This window comes from Mustela nigripes, chromosome 14 (genome assembly GCF_022355385.1).
Source record: "Mustela nigripes isolate SB6536 chromosome 14, MUSNIG.SB6536, whole genome shotgun sequence".
Classification (NCBI taxonomy): Eukaryota; Metazoa; Chordata; class Mammalia; order Carnivora; family Mustelidae; genus Mustela; species Mustela nigripes.
The window spans coordinates 44,071,917-44,090,706 of NC_081570.1; the positions used below are offsets into that span (position 1 = coordinate 44,071,917).

An 18,790-nucleotide genomic window follows, 5' to 3' on the forward strand; every position below is an offset into this window, starting at 1 on the left:
CAAAAGTCAAGTCTGATTGATACAATCCAGTCTCAGATTCAGATGGATTTATGCTTTGGAGAGCAAAAACAGAATCATTGCTTTTATCTTCCAGGGTAAGATTGGTACTGTAGAAACAGTTATGAGGATAGCCTAGTCTTGTTTTCTAGATTTCAGACTCAAGGGCTGACTCTATGGCTAATGGTCACACTTTTTGCAGACCCAATTTCTGTGTCTTAAAAGAAATCAGGGGGTTTAGAGGAAGCACTTCTGAACCCCTCCCTCCGCTACGCTACTTCTTCACATAATCACAGATGCAAAGAATAAAGAACACAGACACAGGCATAGGGGCCAGAAATCAAGCCAATGGAGCAAATGGAGAGCAACAGCCTGACAGAATGACAACGGTAATATCAACTCAACCGTGAACTTACTTGAAAGCCCGCTGACGCCTCATGGAAAGCTTTGAAAAACATTTTATTTGTTTAGAAACCATTTTGGTTATCACAGTGCCTCTTCTTTCCCTCCCACCCCAACTGGTTTTGGACAAGTCCCTAGAAATTCATCTGTGACGGGAGAAGTAAGACCAGCTTACTACTCTGGTTAGTTCATCTCCCCTGAAGATGGTGTTCACAGACTTCTGAAGCAGTCCCATCCATTCTGCCACACTCATTATAAATACAGGAAAACCCACGTGTACATAGCACCTCAATTTCAAAGTACTTCACAATATAAAGTGGGTGGCCAGAGGCACCATTTCCATGATGGGGGGAAAATAGACATAAAATACATCTGCTGGAGAGGAGACAGAATTCACTGAGGCAATGGCTCGCATGCTTCTGTCCTCCACCACTCCTTTCCCTTTCTAGCACCTGTGCTCTTGCCTCTAGAGGTTGGCGGACTACTATGCCATAGCCTGACCCCATCTCTAGGGAGACTGCACTAATTCTGCTTTTATCCTCTGTTTGGGCTGGCACATGGGAGGAAGGAGGACAGTTAGAGGCCCTTATGTTAAATATTTTAGAAAAGCTCCATGGGGATTTTTCAGAGCAATGGTATCCGAACTGTCCTAAGTGGCTCCCCATGACCGATTTTATATATTCTGCATCCAGGTAAGCTGAAGTTTGAAAAATGGTTCTGCTGTTTCAGCTGATTGAAAACCAGTGCCTTAGGCCAAACGTCAGCATCTTTACAATTCCTGGAATTGAGACACCGTCTTCTTCTAGGCCCTCTCTAAAGGGCGTATTTGACCTCCTTGTTCACTCTGGGCTGAGCAAAGCTCCTGTGGCTGTCTGGTCTAACAGTGACTGCTGGGTTGGGCAATGCTGATGGGTGCCCGCTACTGTAACTGGGTTACATCCTTTTTTATGGGCTTGCTCAAGGTTGAACAGCAGAGTAACACCTGGATCTGAAGCAATTCCTAGAATTTGTGTTTAGTTCACCGAGACATACTGCCTCCAGCCAAGGTCTACAAGGAGCCAATCAGATCTGCAAAAAACATTTTTCAAAGTTTTCCATGTAGTGTCAGCTGTTTGAAACAGCAAACTTGGGAAGAAGTGCTATATTGTTAGGACTTAATAACAGACTGAATAATCAGACTTACAGTATATGTCATTTATTGCCCTAAGACTTAAATTTCAGGGGACTGAGGATAGTAATAAATACCATGGTTTGTTTTCACATGTGTGGAACTGTGAATCAGAAAATAAACTGCAGAAAATAGAATTAGGAAGAAGAAATTCAGAAGAACGGGAACAAAGCCTAGGGACTAATAGAGATCGATGAAGAAACTATCTTGGCGGCTGTTCCCGGATGGACAGCACTATTTGGTTTGGGGGCCCGATTGATGGACTTGTATCATGCAAATAGCTTAACAGCAGAGAGACAAAGCCAAGTGAGGTTCAAAATGTCTACTGGGCTAGCCCAGAGTCTCCAGACTCACATTAATCTCAGTTCAGTGAAATCTAACACAGACTCTTCATAGAAGACTCTGAAAAAGGAGTGCTCTAGAAAATCCTGAAGCAGACCAGAGCAGACCTAACCTCCTAGCCTAACCTGACTCCTGGGATAGGAGGCGGCAAGGACAACATGCCTTCTACCCTGGCATTTATCAGAAAGGCAGTCCACGGGAGGTACATTCTGGGTGGCAAAATTATCCTAGGTGCTCTCTCTTACTATATAATATGCAATTCAGAACACTTGGTAGGAAAAGAATATATAAATAACATCCAAGAAATGAGACCGACCTTATCCTGATACAACAAGGCACTGTCTAGGGTTTTCTCCAGAATGGTGGCCACAGCAACTCGCACTTCTCTCACACTGCACTCCAGCAAGAAAATCCTAAAATACAGAGACAGAAAAGACGCACACTGAGAAAGCAAAATGGATTTCCATAAGCCAGCTTCCCATGACCAGGCCTACCTACTATTCAAGACACAAAATCCCTCCAAGACTTTGAGTCAAGCTTCCTGAGAGCTTTGGGACACACTCACAGGCTACTATGATGGAGGGAGAAGGCCAAACAGGAAAATCCAGACCCTGGGACCCTGAAAAGCAGATTTCCCCCCTTTTCATAAAATGAGCATCTGTATAAATCTAATGGGGGTAACCAGATAAATGGATATAAAGAGATGAAAGCAAAGAACCTAAAATGTAACAAATTCTGTTCACTCTGTGTCTCTCCCAGGGGATCCCTACCTTCCCTTTGAATTTCTCAGAGTAAGATACTAAAGCTTGCAGTCAGGTGAGCCCTTCCTACTCTACCCATGCACCAGTATTTCTACCCTTTCCCTTTGCTCTCCCTCCCCAGGCCTAAACCCTAACCAAGCATTTGCAGCCCAAGAGGTCCCACTTTCCTCCTTTCTTCATCTATGACGGTGATGACCACAGCAGTCAAGGCTGATCAGGTGCTTCCGTGATCTCCAGCACTGCACACAAACTACCCGCCCAGCAGGGAGAGGAGTCACTGGGAGAGGAGCCCTGTGGGAGGGGAGGGGAACAGAGTGGTGGGGGAGGTGCCTCCTATGCAGAGGAACCTGGTCTGGCTGGAGAGGGGTGTGGTCAGGCAGAAGCGCTACTCTGGGGCGTGGGGTGTGTGGCGTGGGAGTGCCCCCAGAGCCTTCTCCAGAGTCAGCCTTTCTTGTTTGCTTCCTAGGCTCACTTGGACCTGATAACCCACACTGTTATCAGTGAAGTGAAAACCCACCTCACTTTTCACCCATTTCTTGACAGAAAGTTCTCATTATTCTGCATGAAAGATTTAAATACAGCCGAGTTCTGATGACCATGTCCTCCAGGTGCCAGCAGCAAGCTGTGCTGGTCCCCCTTTGAGGGCAGCACTGGCATTTCCTTCCTGCCCTCTGCGGGGTACACAGAGAGTGGAGTTGAGATCACTCTGCTTGCTGCTCAGTCCCCGTAACCACTAATGCTACCGATTAGTGACCCAATTTGCACCAGACTGACAAGGTTGTGTTCAAAATCTCCTAAGACTCTAGGGACAATTACAAGAAAGAGAGAGATAACAAGTGTGCCTGTAATATTTGCTCTAGAGGCTTGATTCAGGTACAACACTTTCAGAGACTATCTCCAGGGGCTGCTCTACATTTTCCTATCACAGACACTCGGAGGCACTATGGGAATACAGACAATTCCAGATTGTGGGGAGTTCTACATGGCAAATGACAAGTCAGCTCCTCAAAAAAATGGCGGACAAAAAGGGAGGTGGTGGAGGAAAGGAACAATTACAGATTACAAAAGTCTTGAGAGACATATAAAAACAATACTACACGTGGAGCTTCTTTGGGTCCTGATGTGTACATATGCAGTGCTAAAGTGAACTTTTTTGAGATACCTGCAGAAATCTGAATATTGACTGGGTTTAGGATAATATGAAAGAAATATTTTTGTTTAGTGTGATCATGGTAGAGTGCTTAGTTACAAAAAAACTACCTTTAGAGATATATGCAAGAAGATTTATAGTGAAATTATATGATGTCTGAGACTTACTTTACAATACTTGAGGGGAAAAGGGGCACCCAGGTGGCTCAGTTGATTGAGCATCCAATCTTGATTTTGGCTCAGGTCATGGTCTCCGGGTCGTGGGACTGAGCCTCCTGGTAAGCTCTGCACTCAGTGGGGGGAATCTGCTTGGGATTCTCGCTCCCCCCTCCCTCTGTTGCCCCCCAACCCCTGACTCTCATGCACACACGTGCTCTCTCTCAAATAAATAAATCTTTTTTTTTTTTAAAAAAAAGTAGGGGTGCCTGGATGGCTCAGTGGGTTAAAGCCTCTGCCTTCGGCTCAGGTCATGATCCCAGGGTCCTGGGATCGAGCCCCACATCGGGCTCTCTGCTCAGCAGGGAGCCTGTTTCCTCCTCTCTCTGCCTACTTGGGACCTCTGTCAAATAAATAAATAAAATCCTTTTTAAAAAACGGTGCAAAAGCGTTAAAAGAAAAGTAAAATATTTGAGAGGAAAAAAAAAAGCAGGCCTGTGAGTGAGTGGTGGGTACTGGGAGGGGCAACAAGATGGGCAAAGTGCTAGTAACCTGACCTGGGAAGAGGTAGAGAACCGGGTTCTCATTCTGGCTACTTGGCTGTATGTTTAAACCTCTTTCACAATAAAAACTTTTTAAAAGACGTAAAATATTTTTTGCTCAGTAGTTTTAATTTCTTCAGATAGTTTTTCAAGCAATACTTAGTACTAATTCAAATTTTTACAATTATGGTTACATTTAAGCATTGCCTAAAAAAGGACTACACTGAGAGGCTCTAATCCAAGAGCACTCCCTTCACATTGTTACTTCAGTAGTAATGATGATAACCTAAGCTATCTTAAAAATTATAAAGAAGTCATTAAATATAAAATTATAAAATATAAAATCAAGATGATGATGACAAACTGAAGGTGATTAAGAGATAAAAATATAATAAACTCTCTCAGGAAGAATTCAAATTGGTAATTCATTGGGATTCTTAACCATGAGGAATGCTAAGAAACCAAACATAGTCCCAAAGGAGTCACCAAGTTCCTCTGGAGATACTTAAAGGCAAGTCTAGTTGTTATAAGGGAATAAACTAAGTATTTGCCCTACTTCCTACTATTGGAAAGAGACTGGAATTACACTGGAAATATGGGGGAAAGGTTGCCTTCTGATGCAAACTCTTAAGGGATAGGCACACAGAACACTTCACAGACATATTGCTTGCTCTCTTTATGAATGATAAAGAGAACACATGATACGATACACACTCATACACAAACGTTGGAGTGCTTACTATGGTGCCAGGCTCTTTGTGTACAAAAGGAAAACCAAGCAGACTTAGCTTCTGCCCTCAAGAAGCCAGCGTTTAGTGAGGGGACAGTCAAACAGCACAGCAGGCCAGCTGCACAGACTGGCTTTAGAGGACATCGTCAGGAGGGAACAGCATCTCTGACATCTGAAGGGTAAGGAAGGGCTTACTATATACAGGACTGGCTGGGAGAATGTTCCAGATAGAGGGAGTAAAGGTGCAAGGGTCTTTAGGCAAGAAAACAAAGCTTAGTGTGTTTCAAGTATCAATAAGCCCATGTGAAGAAAGTGAAACAAGACCATATTCAAGGCCTTGTCGGTTATGGTAGAGACTGGGGATTTTATTAGAAGTGTGACAGGGACCCACTGAAGAATTTTCAAGCAGAGAAGTAATGCGATACAGTTTGTTAAAAAACAAAACAAAACAAAACACTTTTGTTGCTGTTATGAGGTAGATTAGAGAAAGAAATGGAGAGTTAAAGTAGGCAAATGAGTGTCTGGAGCTTAGTCCTAGAGATGAGAGCAACATGGGACCAAGAGTTTCGATGAGCTCTCTAACGTGGAACCAAACTGTGAGCTCCCTGTGGAAGCGCCTGTATTTCTGACTTCCCTGTTGTGCAAGTTGAGAGATACCAGAGCGTATCTACAGGGGATGGAAGTACTTGATAGAAAATGCTACAAGATAAAGATGCAGGAATGACAGCTGATAAAGGGTTTGCTTATGTAGAGACTCCTTTTGAGCAGAGAGGACACTTCCTCCAGAATCACAGGAGGAAGAGATGAGAACAGGCTCTGATGCACCAGGCCTAGAGGTCTGCTCATCTGTGACTGGTACCTTCTCCGGGAAGTCTGAGGCAAGGTCCTTAACTGGAGGTGGGGTGTGTTGGCATGGCAGGTGAGAGGGGTGAGGAGGTAGAGCGGGGGCAGGGTGAAGGAGGAGCCTAATGGGGACAAAGGACACTGAGATCATGGGTGCCCCTACATGAACGCTGAACTCGTCAAGGACGAGAGGGGCCAACCTGACAAGGATGACTGGGAGTAGGGTGTAAACATCCATAGTGACTGATCATCCTGACTTTTTGCCAGAAAAAGCAAATTATTTTTTATTATAGGTATGTAGGTAAATTTACCACCATAGGTATTACAGTATCAGTAAGTTTTTGATAAATAATATTTTTGCCAGAATCCAAATACAGACAATACTGTGGTACTACTGTGTAGTAATGGAGGATCGTTAACCTCCCCTCCCTGCCATTGGAGTGTGAGTCCCTGAGGGAGGGGGCACATGTTTGGGAATCTCTTGGGCCGCGGCAGGAGTTCAGGCCATGCTTGCCTGTGAGCCCGTGGTTATGTGTACACATGCTCTCCTCACACACAATGAATGCTTATAGTCCAAAGGAGAAGGTTTTCGAAAAAATGATTTTAGAGTGACCTGAAAAATTTCCTCACACTTCAAGAGAAAACAGTTCAAAACTGACTCCAATCTGAAAAGTAATTTCAAATAGAAATAAAAACAATTATAAGAAACAGCAGCTCTAAGTCACCAGAAGAGATAGAGATTTCTTTTAATTAATTAAAAGATCTTGACACTTACTTTATTAATTCTCGCCCTTCAGAACTAATAAAATATTCGACTAGCCACTGACAAGCATCAAAACTTTTGGAAAGTAACGCTTCAATAGTGGCAATCCATTCTTCAGTATCGACCCTTTAAAAAAGCAAAGACAGACACGTAAGGAGCACGGCCCCAGCGAATAAGCCTGTGGAGTGTCACTGTGGTTTAACCTGTTCCAGGGAGGTGGGGTACAGGGTAAGCTGAACACCCGATGGCCACTGACTACCATGGATCTGCGGAGCCCACAAGCCAGGGCTCTGCGTTCTTTTCCTTCTCCTGCCTCACCTCCCCACAAGAGTGTGAAGAAGGCTCAAGTCTTAGACTTTAACTTTTATCTTCAGTTGTTCTTCAAACAACTGCAATCAGGAAAGCTGCCTGACTGTGGCATTTTGTGTTGCTTAACTAAGTTACAAGTGTAAAATGCCCACTTTCAGAATAGGTACTACATCAACATTTTTATACTTCATTGTTATAATCATTAATATCCTCATGGAATAAAAACATCTGGGCAGACAAATAGGTGTCATGGCTATAATACCTGGGACTTCCCATAACACCCCTCCATTCTCTCGTGCCCCCAAAAGGTGAATATAACCAAGATGAAAATAGCCTGCAATGCACAGACAATGGCGTAAGTCAATTTCACAACAGAAGTAATGACATTTCTTTAGTCCTATGCCAGACGTTAAAAGATAAAGGAACATACGATGTCTTCTTTTCCAATTAAATAATAAAGATCAATGTCATTTAATACAACTTTTTACACCTAAAAATGAAGTTGCTATTCTATTTGTTTCTTCTCAAGTGTCTCTTGACTGCAAAGTCTTTCCCCAAGCCCCTCACCTCTAGCGAAGTTCCCTGCACTAGGCTTGCTAAGCTGTCCCTGCCTTCCTCACCCCGAGTCTCTGCGTGCTCTGGGCTCCTGCTCCAGCCAGCGTGCAGCCACTCACCCGTCACCCGCTTATTAACACAGCACCTCTGCACCCGCAACCTACAATGTGTCGGGCACCTTCCAGGTGCTAAAGACAGAAACCGTTCAAAAACCCTCCACCATATCCCACTGAACACAGTCCCAAGTCCCCTCTGTGGTAATCAGGACCCTCAATTCCAAACCCCACATCTGACCTCACTTCCAGTGAGTTCCTACATGTATAAACAAAACACTAGTCATTCACGGTTCTTTAGGCAAGTCTTGTTCGTTTCTCAGATTTTCCCCTTTCACCCAGACTGGTCCCTCCGTTTCTGTTTTCACCTTTCAAAATCCTGAGACTGTCACTCTCTTTGACACCTACCCCATACCCATCTGGATATGATTTTGCCCAATTCCTAAAGATGTCTAGCATTTATGCCTTGCCTTTTCCACTTTATCTATCCTTCCTATGAGATTAGAAATTCCTTCAAGATAGGAACCATGCCTTAATCACCTGAGTCTATCAGGTAGGTGCCCTCACAATGCTCTGAATTCATAAATTCTATTTTAATTGAATTCACTGGTGCCTTTTGCCACAACAGACTATCAAAACATATCATTTCTCACCTGAGTTTTTTCTTTGTCCGTAGGTAAGTTTGAAAAAGGAACTGAATAGCAAGCTGTAAGCTCACCTTTGCCATGCAAGGATAATATGGATGCTTTAATTTAGTCTGAGAGAGAGGGAGAAAAGAGAGGCTATTTTTCACTGATGTTTTATTGATTACTAAATGTTATGAGTTGAATAATGATACATAATTAATATTACTAAGAAAAATCTAGCCAGCGTACTATAGAAAGTGCCCCATTCAAATTTTTTAAAAGGGTAAGAAAAGACTTCCTCTTCATTTCTTTTATGAAGCCTTCTCAAAATAGAAACTTTAGGCCATGGACATGTTATAGGTAACCTGTCAGCAGACTAAGAAACTTCCCCCTTACTGGCAAATTGTAATCATGGTACTCAAGAAACAGAAGTACTTGAAAGTTCATCTTGAGTCTGGTAAAGTCTGATGACAAATAGGACAAACTGATGTCCACAAAGCACAACATTCATTGACCTCATCTTGTGGCTATTCTCAGATTCTTTACAAAACTGAAGAGCACTTTAAAAGGCCAGTATGTGGAAACCCACGCCCATTCACAATCTGCAGGACACATTCTGAGCACTGCCTGTATTTTAACATCACCCCAGAAGTGACATATTTGTGCAAACATTCTGGGCCTCTAATCTGAGGGGGAGGATGAGTCACTGAATGCTTGAGCTGACAGTTAACTAGGCTCCTTTCTTAGTCCTCTACTGAGAAGCCAACTAGTACTTACAGCATTCAATGATGCTAAAGACAAAACAAAACTGAAATAATCACTACTGTACACATCTCTATTCTTCATAAACTTGAGGTTTTCATCTCTCACCATCTACAAAAGAAAATTAGTAATTATTTTTAAGAAACAGGGCAAAATATTCAGTATGTGGAAGACATTTTTGTTGATATGTTAGGTAAAAAGGGTTTTTTAAAAAATTTTAGGTTAGAAGGGTTCACAAGAACCCTTTTCTTGAGCTTTGAAATTTTAAAAAAGGAGAGAGGAAAATCTTCCTTTCAAACACAAGAAGCTGAAATAAGGTAAATTATTCTTTATCAAACCAAACTCTTCTGGGAAATTTTAGAAAACCACCATGTAAAGGACAAGTGAATTCAAACCTGCTATTTTGGGTTGAGGGGCAAACAGAGCTTTTCCAAGTACAACTAACTCAATGTTTTCCTTACACTGGAGAGCTTAATTCTCTCTAAACAAAAAACTGCATACTTTTCTTAAATTCTCTGGTTCTGGTTACTGAGCTTTTGATTACTTAGTGTACAAAGACTTGACTGGATAGTTGTACAGTGCTGAATTTAAATCCTGGCTCTGTGACACTGGCAGGTCACTTCTTTTCCGAGCTCACTCTTTCCCTCTTAAAAAAATGAGTGTAAAACCTGCTACTCCACAAGAATGTTTTAAGAATTAAGAATTTGTTTACAGCATGTAGCAGAGTAGATATTCAATAACTGATGGTCATCACTGTCACAATAGTTTTCCCCAAAGGAATGAACCCTATATTTCAGCCGCATGTGTCTTTAGTGCTCACGCCCTCCCACGTGTCTATCTGTGATACCCTCCAGTCACACGGCAGGCTGGCGACAGTGCCGGCCACCTCGAGTCTGTGGTCACCTCTGTGACCTGGTATAAGACACTCGTGGCACAAGGTGGTTAGGACAAGGCACTTGAGATCCAACCAAGTCCACGAGGAGGCCAGCAGGAACACATCTGGACCTCTGAGGTGGATTTTGACTTTTATCTGAATTTTTCTCCTTTAGAATTTTCTATATGGTTCTTACCTGGTATATTCGCACAGGCATTTTCTCCACAAACAGTCCTTTCTTCTCGCCTTTTTTAACCAGCTTGGTTAGAATAGAGAGCCGGTCATTATTAGGCCTGTGGGGCCGGGGAGAGGACTGTGGTGAAATCTCTGGAGAAGATGGCGCGGACCTAAGGATGGAATCAGAAAATAGTCTGGTGTAGAGCAGACAGACTTATGTAACAAGGCACTAGACTTGGCAATAAACCGCATACTTTCCAAATCCAATATAGGAAAATGCAAATTTATAGACAACAGGACCTTAAAAAAACCAACAACGCTGGCAGTGCTGGCCAAGTGCGACACTTTGGACATAAAGTGTACCCAATAAGTGCTGAGAGTAGAAAAAAATGGCAATGTAGAATGAAATCATTTATATACATGTTTCTAAATACCAAGTAACTTCTTACTAAGGAATCATAAACAGGTGGCAATAAGAAAAGGGGAAGAGGTATTTACTTACTTTCTTTTTAGAATTTCTCTCTAGCTTGTTTAACAAATTATTTTAAAATGCCAAACAGTATATTCAGGATTATAATGATCGCCTGCTGAAATGGTGCAGTGAATTATGCGGAAGAGAAACTCACAGAGAGAGATCCTCGGCTTCCTGCCGGACGACGCTGACCCGGCTTTTCTTTGGTAACACTGGGGAGTTCTGATCAGAGACCCTTTGGTAAAAGAGCATATAGGCATTCCAGTATCTTCGGCGTACGTCAGTATATGGGTTTGCTTCATAACAAGACAGGAAGAAATCTTTGTAAATAAAAAATGTTTTCTTGTCTTCACAATTTAAAATAAAGTAAAGGACCTACAAATAAAGCAAGTACTTACAAAATTTAAAAGCAAAATGTAAGTAAAATGTCTTTTTACCAGTAATACTATTTAGAATCACTTGAAAGGGGACATAGAGGAATAGGAAGAAAGCTGTATGGTAATGGGGTAAAGAAGGGAAACATCCCTAGGCAAGTCTAAATTTAACCAAAATGCAGATTAACATTTAAAATAAATTCTGTGACACAGGATGGGATTATAATTGGCCTCACTTAACCAATTCTGTATAGGACAGCCAAATCTAGGTAAGTTTTGGCAATGATACTATCTTTAACCATTAACTATCTGTAGCCAAAAGTAACTACTCTACACAAAAGACTACCTTGGTATGGTATCAAAATCTAATATAGTGGATATAATACAGGTACAATTTTTAAAAAATTTTAATTGAAGTGTAGTTGACATATACTATTAGTTTCAGGTACATAACACAATGATTTGACAATCAGGTACACTATGAAATGCTCCCCATGGTAAGTGTCATTACCATCTGTAGCCACACAACCTTATTACAGTATTATTGACTATACTTCCTATGCCTACTTTCCATCCTTGTGACTTACTTATTTTCTACCTAGAAGTCTGTTCCTCTTAAGTCCCTTCACCTATTTCCCCTGTTCTCCTCTGACCCAAACACAGACATTTTTAAATGCCCCTAGAGTACTACAAAATCAGGTTTCAGAAACGCTCACATCTCTATAAAAGGTCTTCCCCTCACCCCCAAGTAGCAAATTCCAATTGGATTCTCTGAGGTCCTTTTCCTCATAGTCTTTCTTCTGGGGGCGGTGGCTGGAGAGAGAAAGACTGTTTTGCCATACTGCATAAACACGGTTTGAAAACCCAGGTGTTAGGGATGTCTTCTGTAATTAATTGTGCCTCTATGTAAGTGAAAAGGAAATTTGAGAATTTTAGTGGACAACTACTTCTTCTGAAATGATTTTTAAAGTTGAAATTTTGCATTCATTAGTTACTCTCTGATACTTGTTTCTTCCTCTTAACTTACTCTATCACCTGTCCTCTGGGTGCTGCTGTAAGGAAATAGTTTCAAAACATTTTGTAAGCAGCCTCAGTATTTTCTCTCTGGCTATCAAGGAGTTTGTGGATCTATATAGCTAGAACAATGGTATGTAAAAATAAAAGAATTACATTTTATGTTAAGAATACTACTTCCAATCTGACAGAAAACCTTAAGTTAAAAAAATAAAACTAACGGGAAACATCCATTTGTAAATACTTACTTTGATCATAAACTTTTGGTCTGTATTCTCCTCCAAAGCATTCATACTCCAGGGTCTCATCATTTAGGTCGAATTCCTCTATGACTGTGTCATTAAACTTGTACCACTTTCCTTTTCCACACCCTCTGGAGCCCACAGAGGAAACAAACGTTATGAGATTAAAAGCCAACATCTTCCTCCCCAGCCTTTATCTCTAGGTATTGTCTACACATACAGAGGATGACTACTATTAGAAAATACTCAAGAAAAAAACGTAAGCTTCTAAAACAACTTTTCCAACTAAAGGTTGGAAGGTAAACAGTTACAGTACATTTTAAAAATCCAATATGAAATACACCAAAGAGCAATGCAAAAGCTTCTCTACACTACACTCGGAGGCAAGGATGGTCAGAGCAGGGCAGGGGGAGCAAAGGAGGGACAGAGGATGGCAGGAGGAATGGAGAAGGGACACAGGAATGCAAAGGAAGTGGAGGTAGGACTACTGAAAGGCATGAGGAGGAAGTGGCGTGAGACCCTCTTACCGCCTGTCCTTAATGAAGGAATAGTAGTGACCCGCGTGGGCCTGTCCACTGTGGACAATGACACCGACAAGTTCATAGTTTTCGGTGAGGGCAACTTTTTTTCGTGGGGATCCTCCACCTCCCTGGTCCATACTTCGCCCGTTTTCACCAACTTCAGAAGATGAATCTTGGCGAGCCATTCCTGAAACTGTGTAAGGCTCCATGTTTAGCATCCAGGGAAACTATTTAAAAGCAAAAAGACCACATTAATGTTGATGAGTAACACAGACAGCAGTACCCCATTAAGTCAGATTCAAATAAGAGGGCTGTTTTCCCAATTCTAGCTAGGCCCGCCTCCACACTCTGGCCAGGACGACTTCTAGAGAGGAGGGCTGTTCCCAGATCTGCTTGTCCAGCGGCAGCAGCTGCTTAAGACAAGGGGCCCTATACTCCTCTGAATGCTGAGACCACAGCCTTTCACAGTAGAGATGGAAATTAAACATGTAAAAAGTAAACAGCAGAAAGGAGAGGTCATGGTTGTAAGGTATTTTGGGGGGAATGAAAAGAAGTTACCCTTATCTGTTCATCATATTTAATGGAGCGTCCACTCTCCCAGTCAAATCCAAATCTCATTAGATGAATTACCAAGACGCTAGGTAAAGACTTAATGCAGGTCCTTTTCACGGTTATTCTCTAAAGAAAAGCAAAACCCAATTATCTCCATGGAGGAAATAAAACAGCCAAATCATATAAAGGTCAGAGATTTCCATGGGCTTCTCCTGCCCAGGTAAAAACAGATAACAACACAATTTAATAGGAACAACACTAGAAGCTTAATATTGTCCTCACATAAAACACAAACAAATAACAAATTAATCTTGTTTTCTAAAAAAAAGGTAAATGTAATACCTTTTCTTTACACTTTTCACAGTAATATGCATTACTGCCCTCTAGAACTTCTCCTCTAACAAACTGGTCCAAAGAAATTTCCAAGCTCTGACATGAAGTAACTCCAAGATTGAGAGCCATGAAAGCTTCCTCACGCTCATATCTGGTTAGGAAATCACAGGAAAAACATAATCAAACAGTGGAATGTAAAGGTCTTGAAATTATCGCAATACCAGAGACTGTACACAGAACTACATTCATAACCAGTGAAATTAATCCACACTGCCAAATAAAAATGCCAATTTTTGATGATGAGAAATTCCTTAAAAAATCATGATTTTCAGCAAAGAATTTCAGAAGTCAAAAGCAGAGAAACTTAATTCAATAAACATTTATAGGTCCACTTAGAGAGAGATCTGTAAGTCTCTCAACAATGCAAAATTCACGACATACCAGCAGCATCATTTAAAAAGGATGACAATCATGTGCTGTACTACTGTAGCCAACTGGCAGTTTCTATGTTTTCACCTCAATACTGAAGCCTTTTTCTACTGCAAAAATATTTCCTCCGAGTTTAGTATCTGCATCAGGATAACCCAGGGAACATATACTTTTTTTTTTTAATTTTATTTATTTATTTGATGGAGAGAGAGAAAGAGCATGCAAGCGAGTGTGCGCACAGCAGACAGAGTAGCGGGAAGAGGGAGAGGACAAACAGGCTCCCCGCTGAGCGAGGAGCCTGACACGGGGCTCGATCCCAGAACCCTGGGATCATGACCTGTGCCGAAGGCAGTTGCTTAACAAAATGAGCCAACACATACTTTTCTGTTTGAGGATTTGTGACTTCCTATAGAAATCCATGTACTGATAGATGAAACTTACAGTACTCTTATAGCTCCACCTTAAATACATGAATACAGAAGCATCTGCTTGCATCATGATTTGCTTAATACTAAGCATGAATCTGAATATTCTAGAAATTGGCTCAACTCAAACATGTCAATAAATTGTTACAACAGCTTAAGAAATAAAAATACTAGTAAAAAAGATCATAGTTGAAATTTTTAGATACTGTCACTTTAGTCAAGTAGAACATGGATGAAAATCAATAAAGTACTACCAATTAAGAGGAAAAAAATCCAAAAATGAAGATGATCAGTTTTGATGTCCATGGTATCTTCGACTAACCTGTGAGGACAGTCTTTACAGATCTTCTGATCAGAATAGATGCCCTGGAAAGTATTCTTAAAAATTTGGTCCCTCCCCATTTTCTGTTGGAATAAAGGGACAGAATTTTAGTTTATGCCCCTAGAATTTATACGTCGCTTACACAGAATTTTATTTAAGCCTAAGTTAAAGTGCAGATTTCAACTTAACAGCTAAAATACAGGGAGTCGTGTTGCTAGCTTAAGCTGGGATCAATTGGGACAAATGGAAGCCACTGGCCCGACTCTCAGAACAGCTTAAGCTGTTGGTGAAGGAAGAGGAGATGGCCAGTCCCTGCTGGTGACAAGAACAGTACTCAGTGGCGATTCTGAATCCTTCCCCCACACTGCCCGCAGTGACCACTGGGTTAGGAACAACTCTCCCTAATCTTTTCTTCCTTCTTATGGATAAAATGCTATATATTCCTAAATGATCTGAAAAAGGAAAGCAGTAACCTGGGTCTCCTGCTTCACTGGGAGGTGCCCTGTAACTAGGGAAGCTGGTCACACGTCGTGCTAGGTGCGGGCAGGAAGCTTTGGGCTCCCCCCCGCCCGCCGACAACTCTAATCTGGTCCTCTGGCAGGTTCAGACTGCAGAGCACGGGCTGGTGGGTCCCCAGTGAGGGCAGCACGCCCGACGCCAGGCTACCTTGGGGCACCCGCAGTGGTCACTCCGGAGTATGGGTTAAGAGCTCCACACCTCACCAAGGGTTGGATGAATGAAGAAAAGAAGTCTAGTCTCTTTTGATGTTCAAACCCCACAAGAACTGACTCACAGCTGTGGTATTAAAGATGACCAGATTCTGACTGGCCGATTTCACAGTAATGTCCATTCTGCCGCACCGCTCTCGTATTAGAGTCTGAGGGAGTCAGAGAGAAAGTGACATTTTCTTCCTACCTTGAGATATTCGTCCATTTGATCAATAAGACTAGTGAAGAATTCATATGCATCCTGCTGTTCTCTCACATAAAGTTCTTTGTTCCACATCTTGAAAATCTATGCAACAAGAATTAAATACATCATTAAAGGAAAAGTTAGCAATATCTGAACATGGTAGAACACAAATGTGAGAGAGCACTTGAGTGCTTCTAAAAACCAAGTTCCCTATTAGGGCAGTAGACACTTTCACTGAAGTGTGATAAGCTTGTGTTTGGCTACTTAGGCTTGCTCTTGGCCCCCATGTTACTGTCACAAGTTTGTGAGGCCACACAGGGTGGGATCTGAGGCCATGGAACAGAGTTTTCGTCTTAGAACTATCCGAACCACAGAGGAAGATACCAGGTACTCCTCCTGTGAAACAGAGTAATGTCCTTCATTTAGGGCAATAGTGAAATCGGGATAATTTGAATAAATACTCCCAAAAGCCAAAATCAGAATCATGAAAAATATTCAAAATCATTAAGATCAGCAGACCCCTAAAATTATAAATGACTCTTTTTAATCTTCTCATCATTTGAAATCAAGCATCCATCTTAAGCAGAATGGTGTAGCCCATTCTTCTGTAGGTTCCTGGCAGTGGGATCAGTCTAGAACCAATAAAGACAGAAACAATTACCGCCAGATCCAAGGATCCAGTGTCTTGAAATCTAGAGTTAACTGGGTGACATACCTTCCAGAAGTTCTCAGGTACATAATACTGCAGTTTGCTTTCCATCAGATGCCCAAAGAGAGACTGCACCTGGTAGAACACGCTGTCGTCTGGATTGTCCGTGTCATCATCCACTGAGAGTAATGACTACATAGAAAGGACAGAAACGAGGAGCATGAGCCAGAGCTAGTTCACTGCTGCACAGGGCCCTGGGCAGACGCGCGTGTACCGCCCACACTGCTGTCACAACACTGTGTACGTCTGGATGCGGCTACAGCTCTGAGTAGGGTTAGCCTTAGTTACTTCTGAGTTGGTGGAATCATGGACAAGTCATTTCTCTGAGGCTGTGTTTGATCATGAAAAACTGGAACTAGCGATACCAGTATCTTTATGAAAGAAAAATGATCTACATAGAATATTCTCAAAACTACTAACTGCTATAGCACCAACTTCTGGTACAGACTGACTCTCGAACATGGTTTGAACCACACGGGTCCAGGTACACATGGATTTTTTTGGATACAGAACAGTACCATAAATGTATTTTCTCTTTCCTAGCTTACTTTATTGTAAGAATAGAGTATGTAATACACAGAACACACAGAATAGGAGTTAATTGTCCAGTCAACAGTAGGCTGTCAGTAGTTAAGTTCTAGGGGAGTAAAAAGTTACATGCAAACTTCTGACGGTACTGGGAGAGCGGAGCGTAAGTGCTCCTAACTCCTGCGTTCAAGGGTCAACACAACTATTAGAAAGCATCAATGAGAGACCCTAATTTTTCTAAAATACTAAAAACATGAAGTAATTTTATGGAATAGAATTTGAGAGTAACCTCATTCAAAAATCCCACTTAGTCCAATCTATCTGCCAAATAGGCAACATACACCCTCAGCAAATTTATAAAGACATAACCACCAACATGCTGTCTACATGTATTTCAGAAGCTATGATAAAATCCCTAGTTACATCTAGCTTTAGTCAACTTTGTGATCTGTAAATCTGGGACAATTTTCAGGCTGTGTACACATTCTCTTTCATACCATACAGGAAAGAAGAGAGAAGTCACCTCAGGGAGTCCAGGCTGCATATATAGCTGCTGGAAGACTGCGTTCATGTAACACGTAGCACCGCCATTCCTCAGTCCCACAAAGCCGGAACTGGACCTGCTATCCACAGGTGGAAGGTACTAGGAAACAGAGGAAGGGAAATGGTAGACACAGAATGAGTGTATCTGCCACCAGCACATGTGCACCGGGGCTGTCTGAAAGGGAAAAAGAGAAACTCACAGACTCATCCATCCAGTGGGCTAGGAGTCAGGCTAACCCAACCTATGTTCTTGAAATATCTCTGCCGATGCAAATACAAATAAAAAATACTACTATCTCAAAGCTCCTTTTCCATTGATGAAGTACCTAACATACTGTTTATTTGTCTATCCATGTGGTAGTCATGCATTCCGTCACCTATCATTCAACAAAAACTCATGAAGGGGCTACTATGTGCCAGGCTCTCAGGAGGTATATGTGGTCCCTTATCCTAAGGAGCTCACAGTCTAGCAGGGTACACAGCCATCAATCAAGTAAATATATCTACTTACAAACTGAGGTAGTACTCTGCAAAAAAGAAACAGAACTCTATGAAGTATTTACTATGAAGAATCCTGGCCAGTCGGAATGGTCAAGGAAGGCTCATATTCCTTCCCCTCCTTTTTAAGAAAGTAACATTCTTCTACAGCATAACTTATAGTAAGCATACAATTAAATAAGTAATTATGCTTGCACTGCACTTAAAGATGCCTTATACTAACTCTGTTACAATGCTTTTCTGGTTAGAAATAATCTAGGAAAAGCAACTTGGATGAAGTTGAACATGGCACTTCTCCAAGTTGAAAAGGATACTGAATGCCATGTCAGTGGAATCTTGGTTCTAAGGCCATACCCAGAATCACCTAACCTACATAGCTCAAGTATCTGCATCCATGTAATAACCAACCGACAAAAGCCTGTAGATCTTTTGGACCTCAGGGAATTGTTAAATATGACATACCTTCCACTAACATTTGACATACATGTAGAGTAGGGTGATTTCTAAGATCTAATCAACACTACAATTTATTTGTAGCCCAAAGCAGAGATTTTTAAAAATCTACAAAATAAGAAAAGTGAGTTCATAATAGTGCTAAGAAATAAGTATTTATATGAGGCAAGTGCTTTTTTCATGCTGCTGATACAATCCCTTATGAGAAAAATAAAATTTCCATTTAAATCTATTAAACAAATAATGTAAAACTA

At 41.6% G+C, this 18,790-nt stretch overlaps 1 protein-coding gene across 3 annotated transcripts in view; it reads right to left on the bottom strand.

Annotated features, from left to right (window-relative positions):
• USP24 (ubiquitin specific peptidase 24) overlaps window positions 1-18,790 on the bottom strand; it is a 136,447-nt gene that overhangs the window by 18,895 nt on the left and 98,762 nt on the right. For all 3 annotated transcript variants that reach the window (XM_059374866.1, XM_059374865.1, XM_059374864.1), the window contains exons 43-56: window positions 17,566-17,685; window positions 16,521-16,646; window positions 15,809-15,907; window positions 14,894-14,976; window positions 13,727-13,868; window positions 13,391-13,510; window positions 12,839-13,059; window positions 12,318-12,442; window positions 10,836-10,977; window positions 10,229-10,379; window positions 9,174-9,269; window positions 8,424-8,527; window positions 6,866-6,979; window positions 2,226-2,322 (exon numbers count right to left, since the gene is read on the bottom strand). In XM_059374866.1, the coding sequence (XP_059230849.1) occupies window positions 2,226-2,322; window positions 6,866-6,979; window positions 8,424-8,527; window positions 9,174-9,269; window positions 10,229-10,379; window positions 10,836-10,977; window positions 12,318-12,442; window positions 12,839-13,059; window positions 13,391-13,510; window positions 13,727-13,868; window positions 14,894-14,976; window positions 15,809-15,907; window positions 16,521-16,646; window positions 17,566-17,685 (1,740 nt within the window). The remainder of the gene's footprint in view (window positions 1-2,225; window positions 2,323-6,865; window positions 6,980-8,423; window positions 8,528-9,173; window positions 9,270-10,228; window positions 10,380-10,835; window positions 10,978-12,317; window positions 12,443-12,838; window positions 13,060-13,390; window positions 13,511-13,726; window positions 13,869-14,893; window positions 14,977-15,808; window positions 15,908-16,520; window positions 16,647-17,565; window positions 17,686-18,790) is intronic.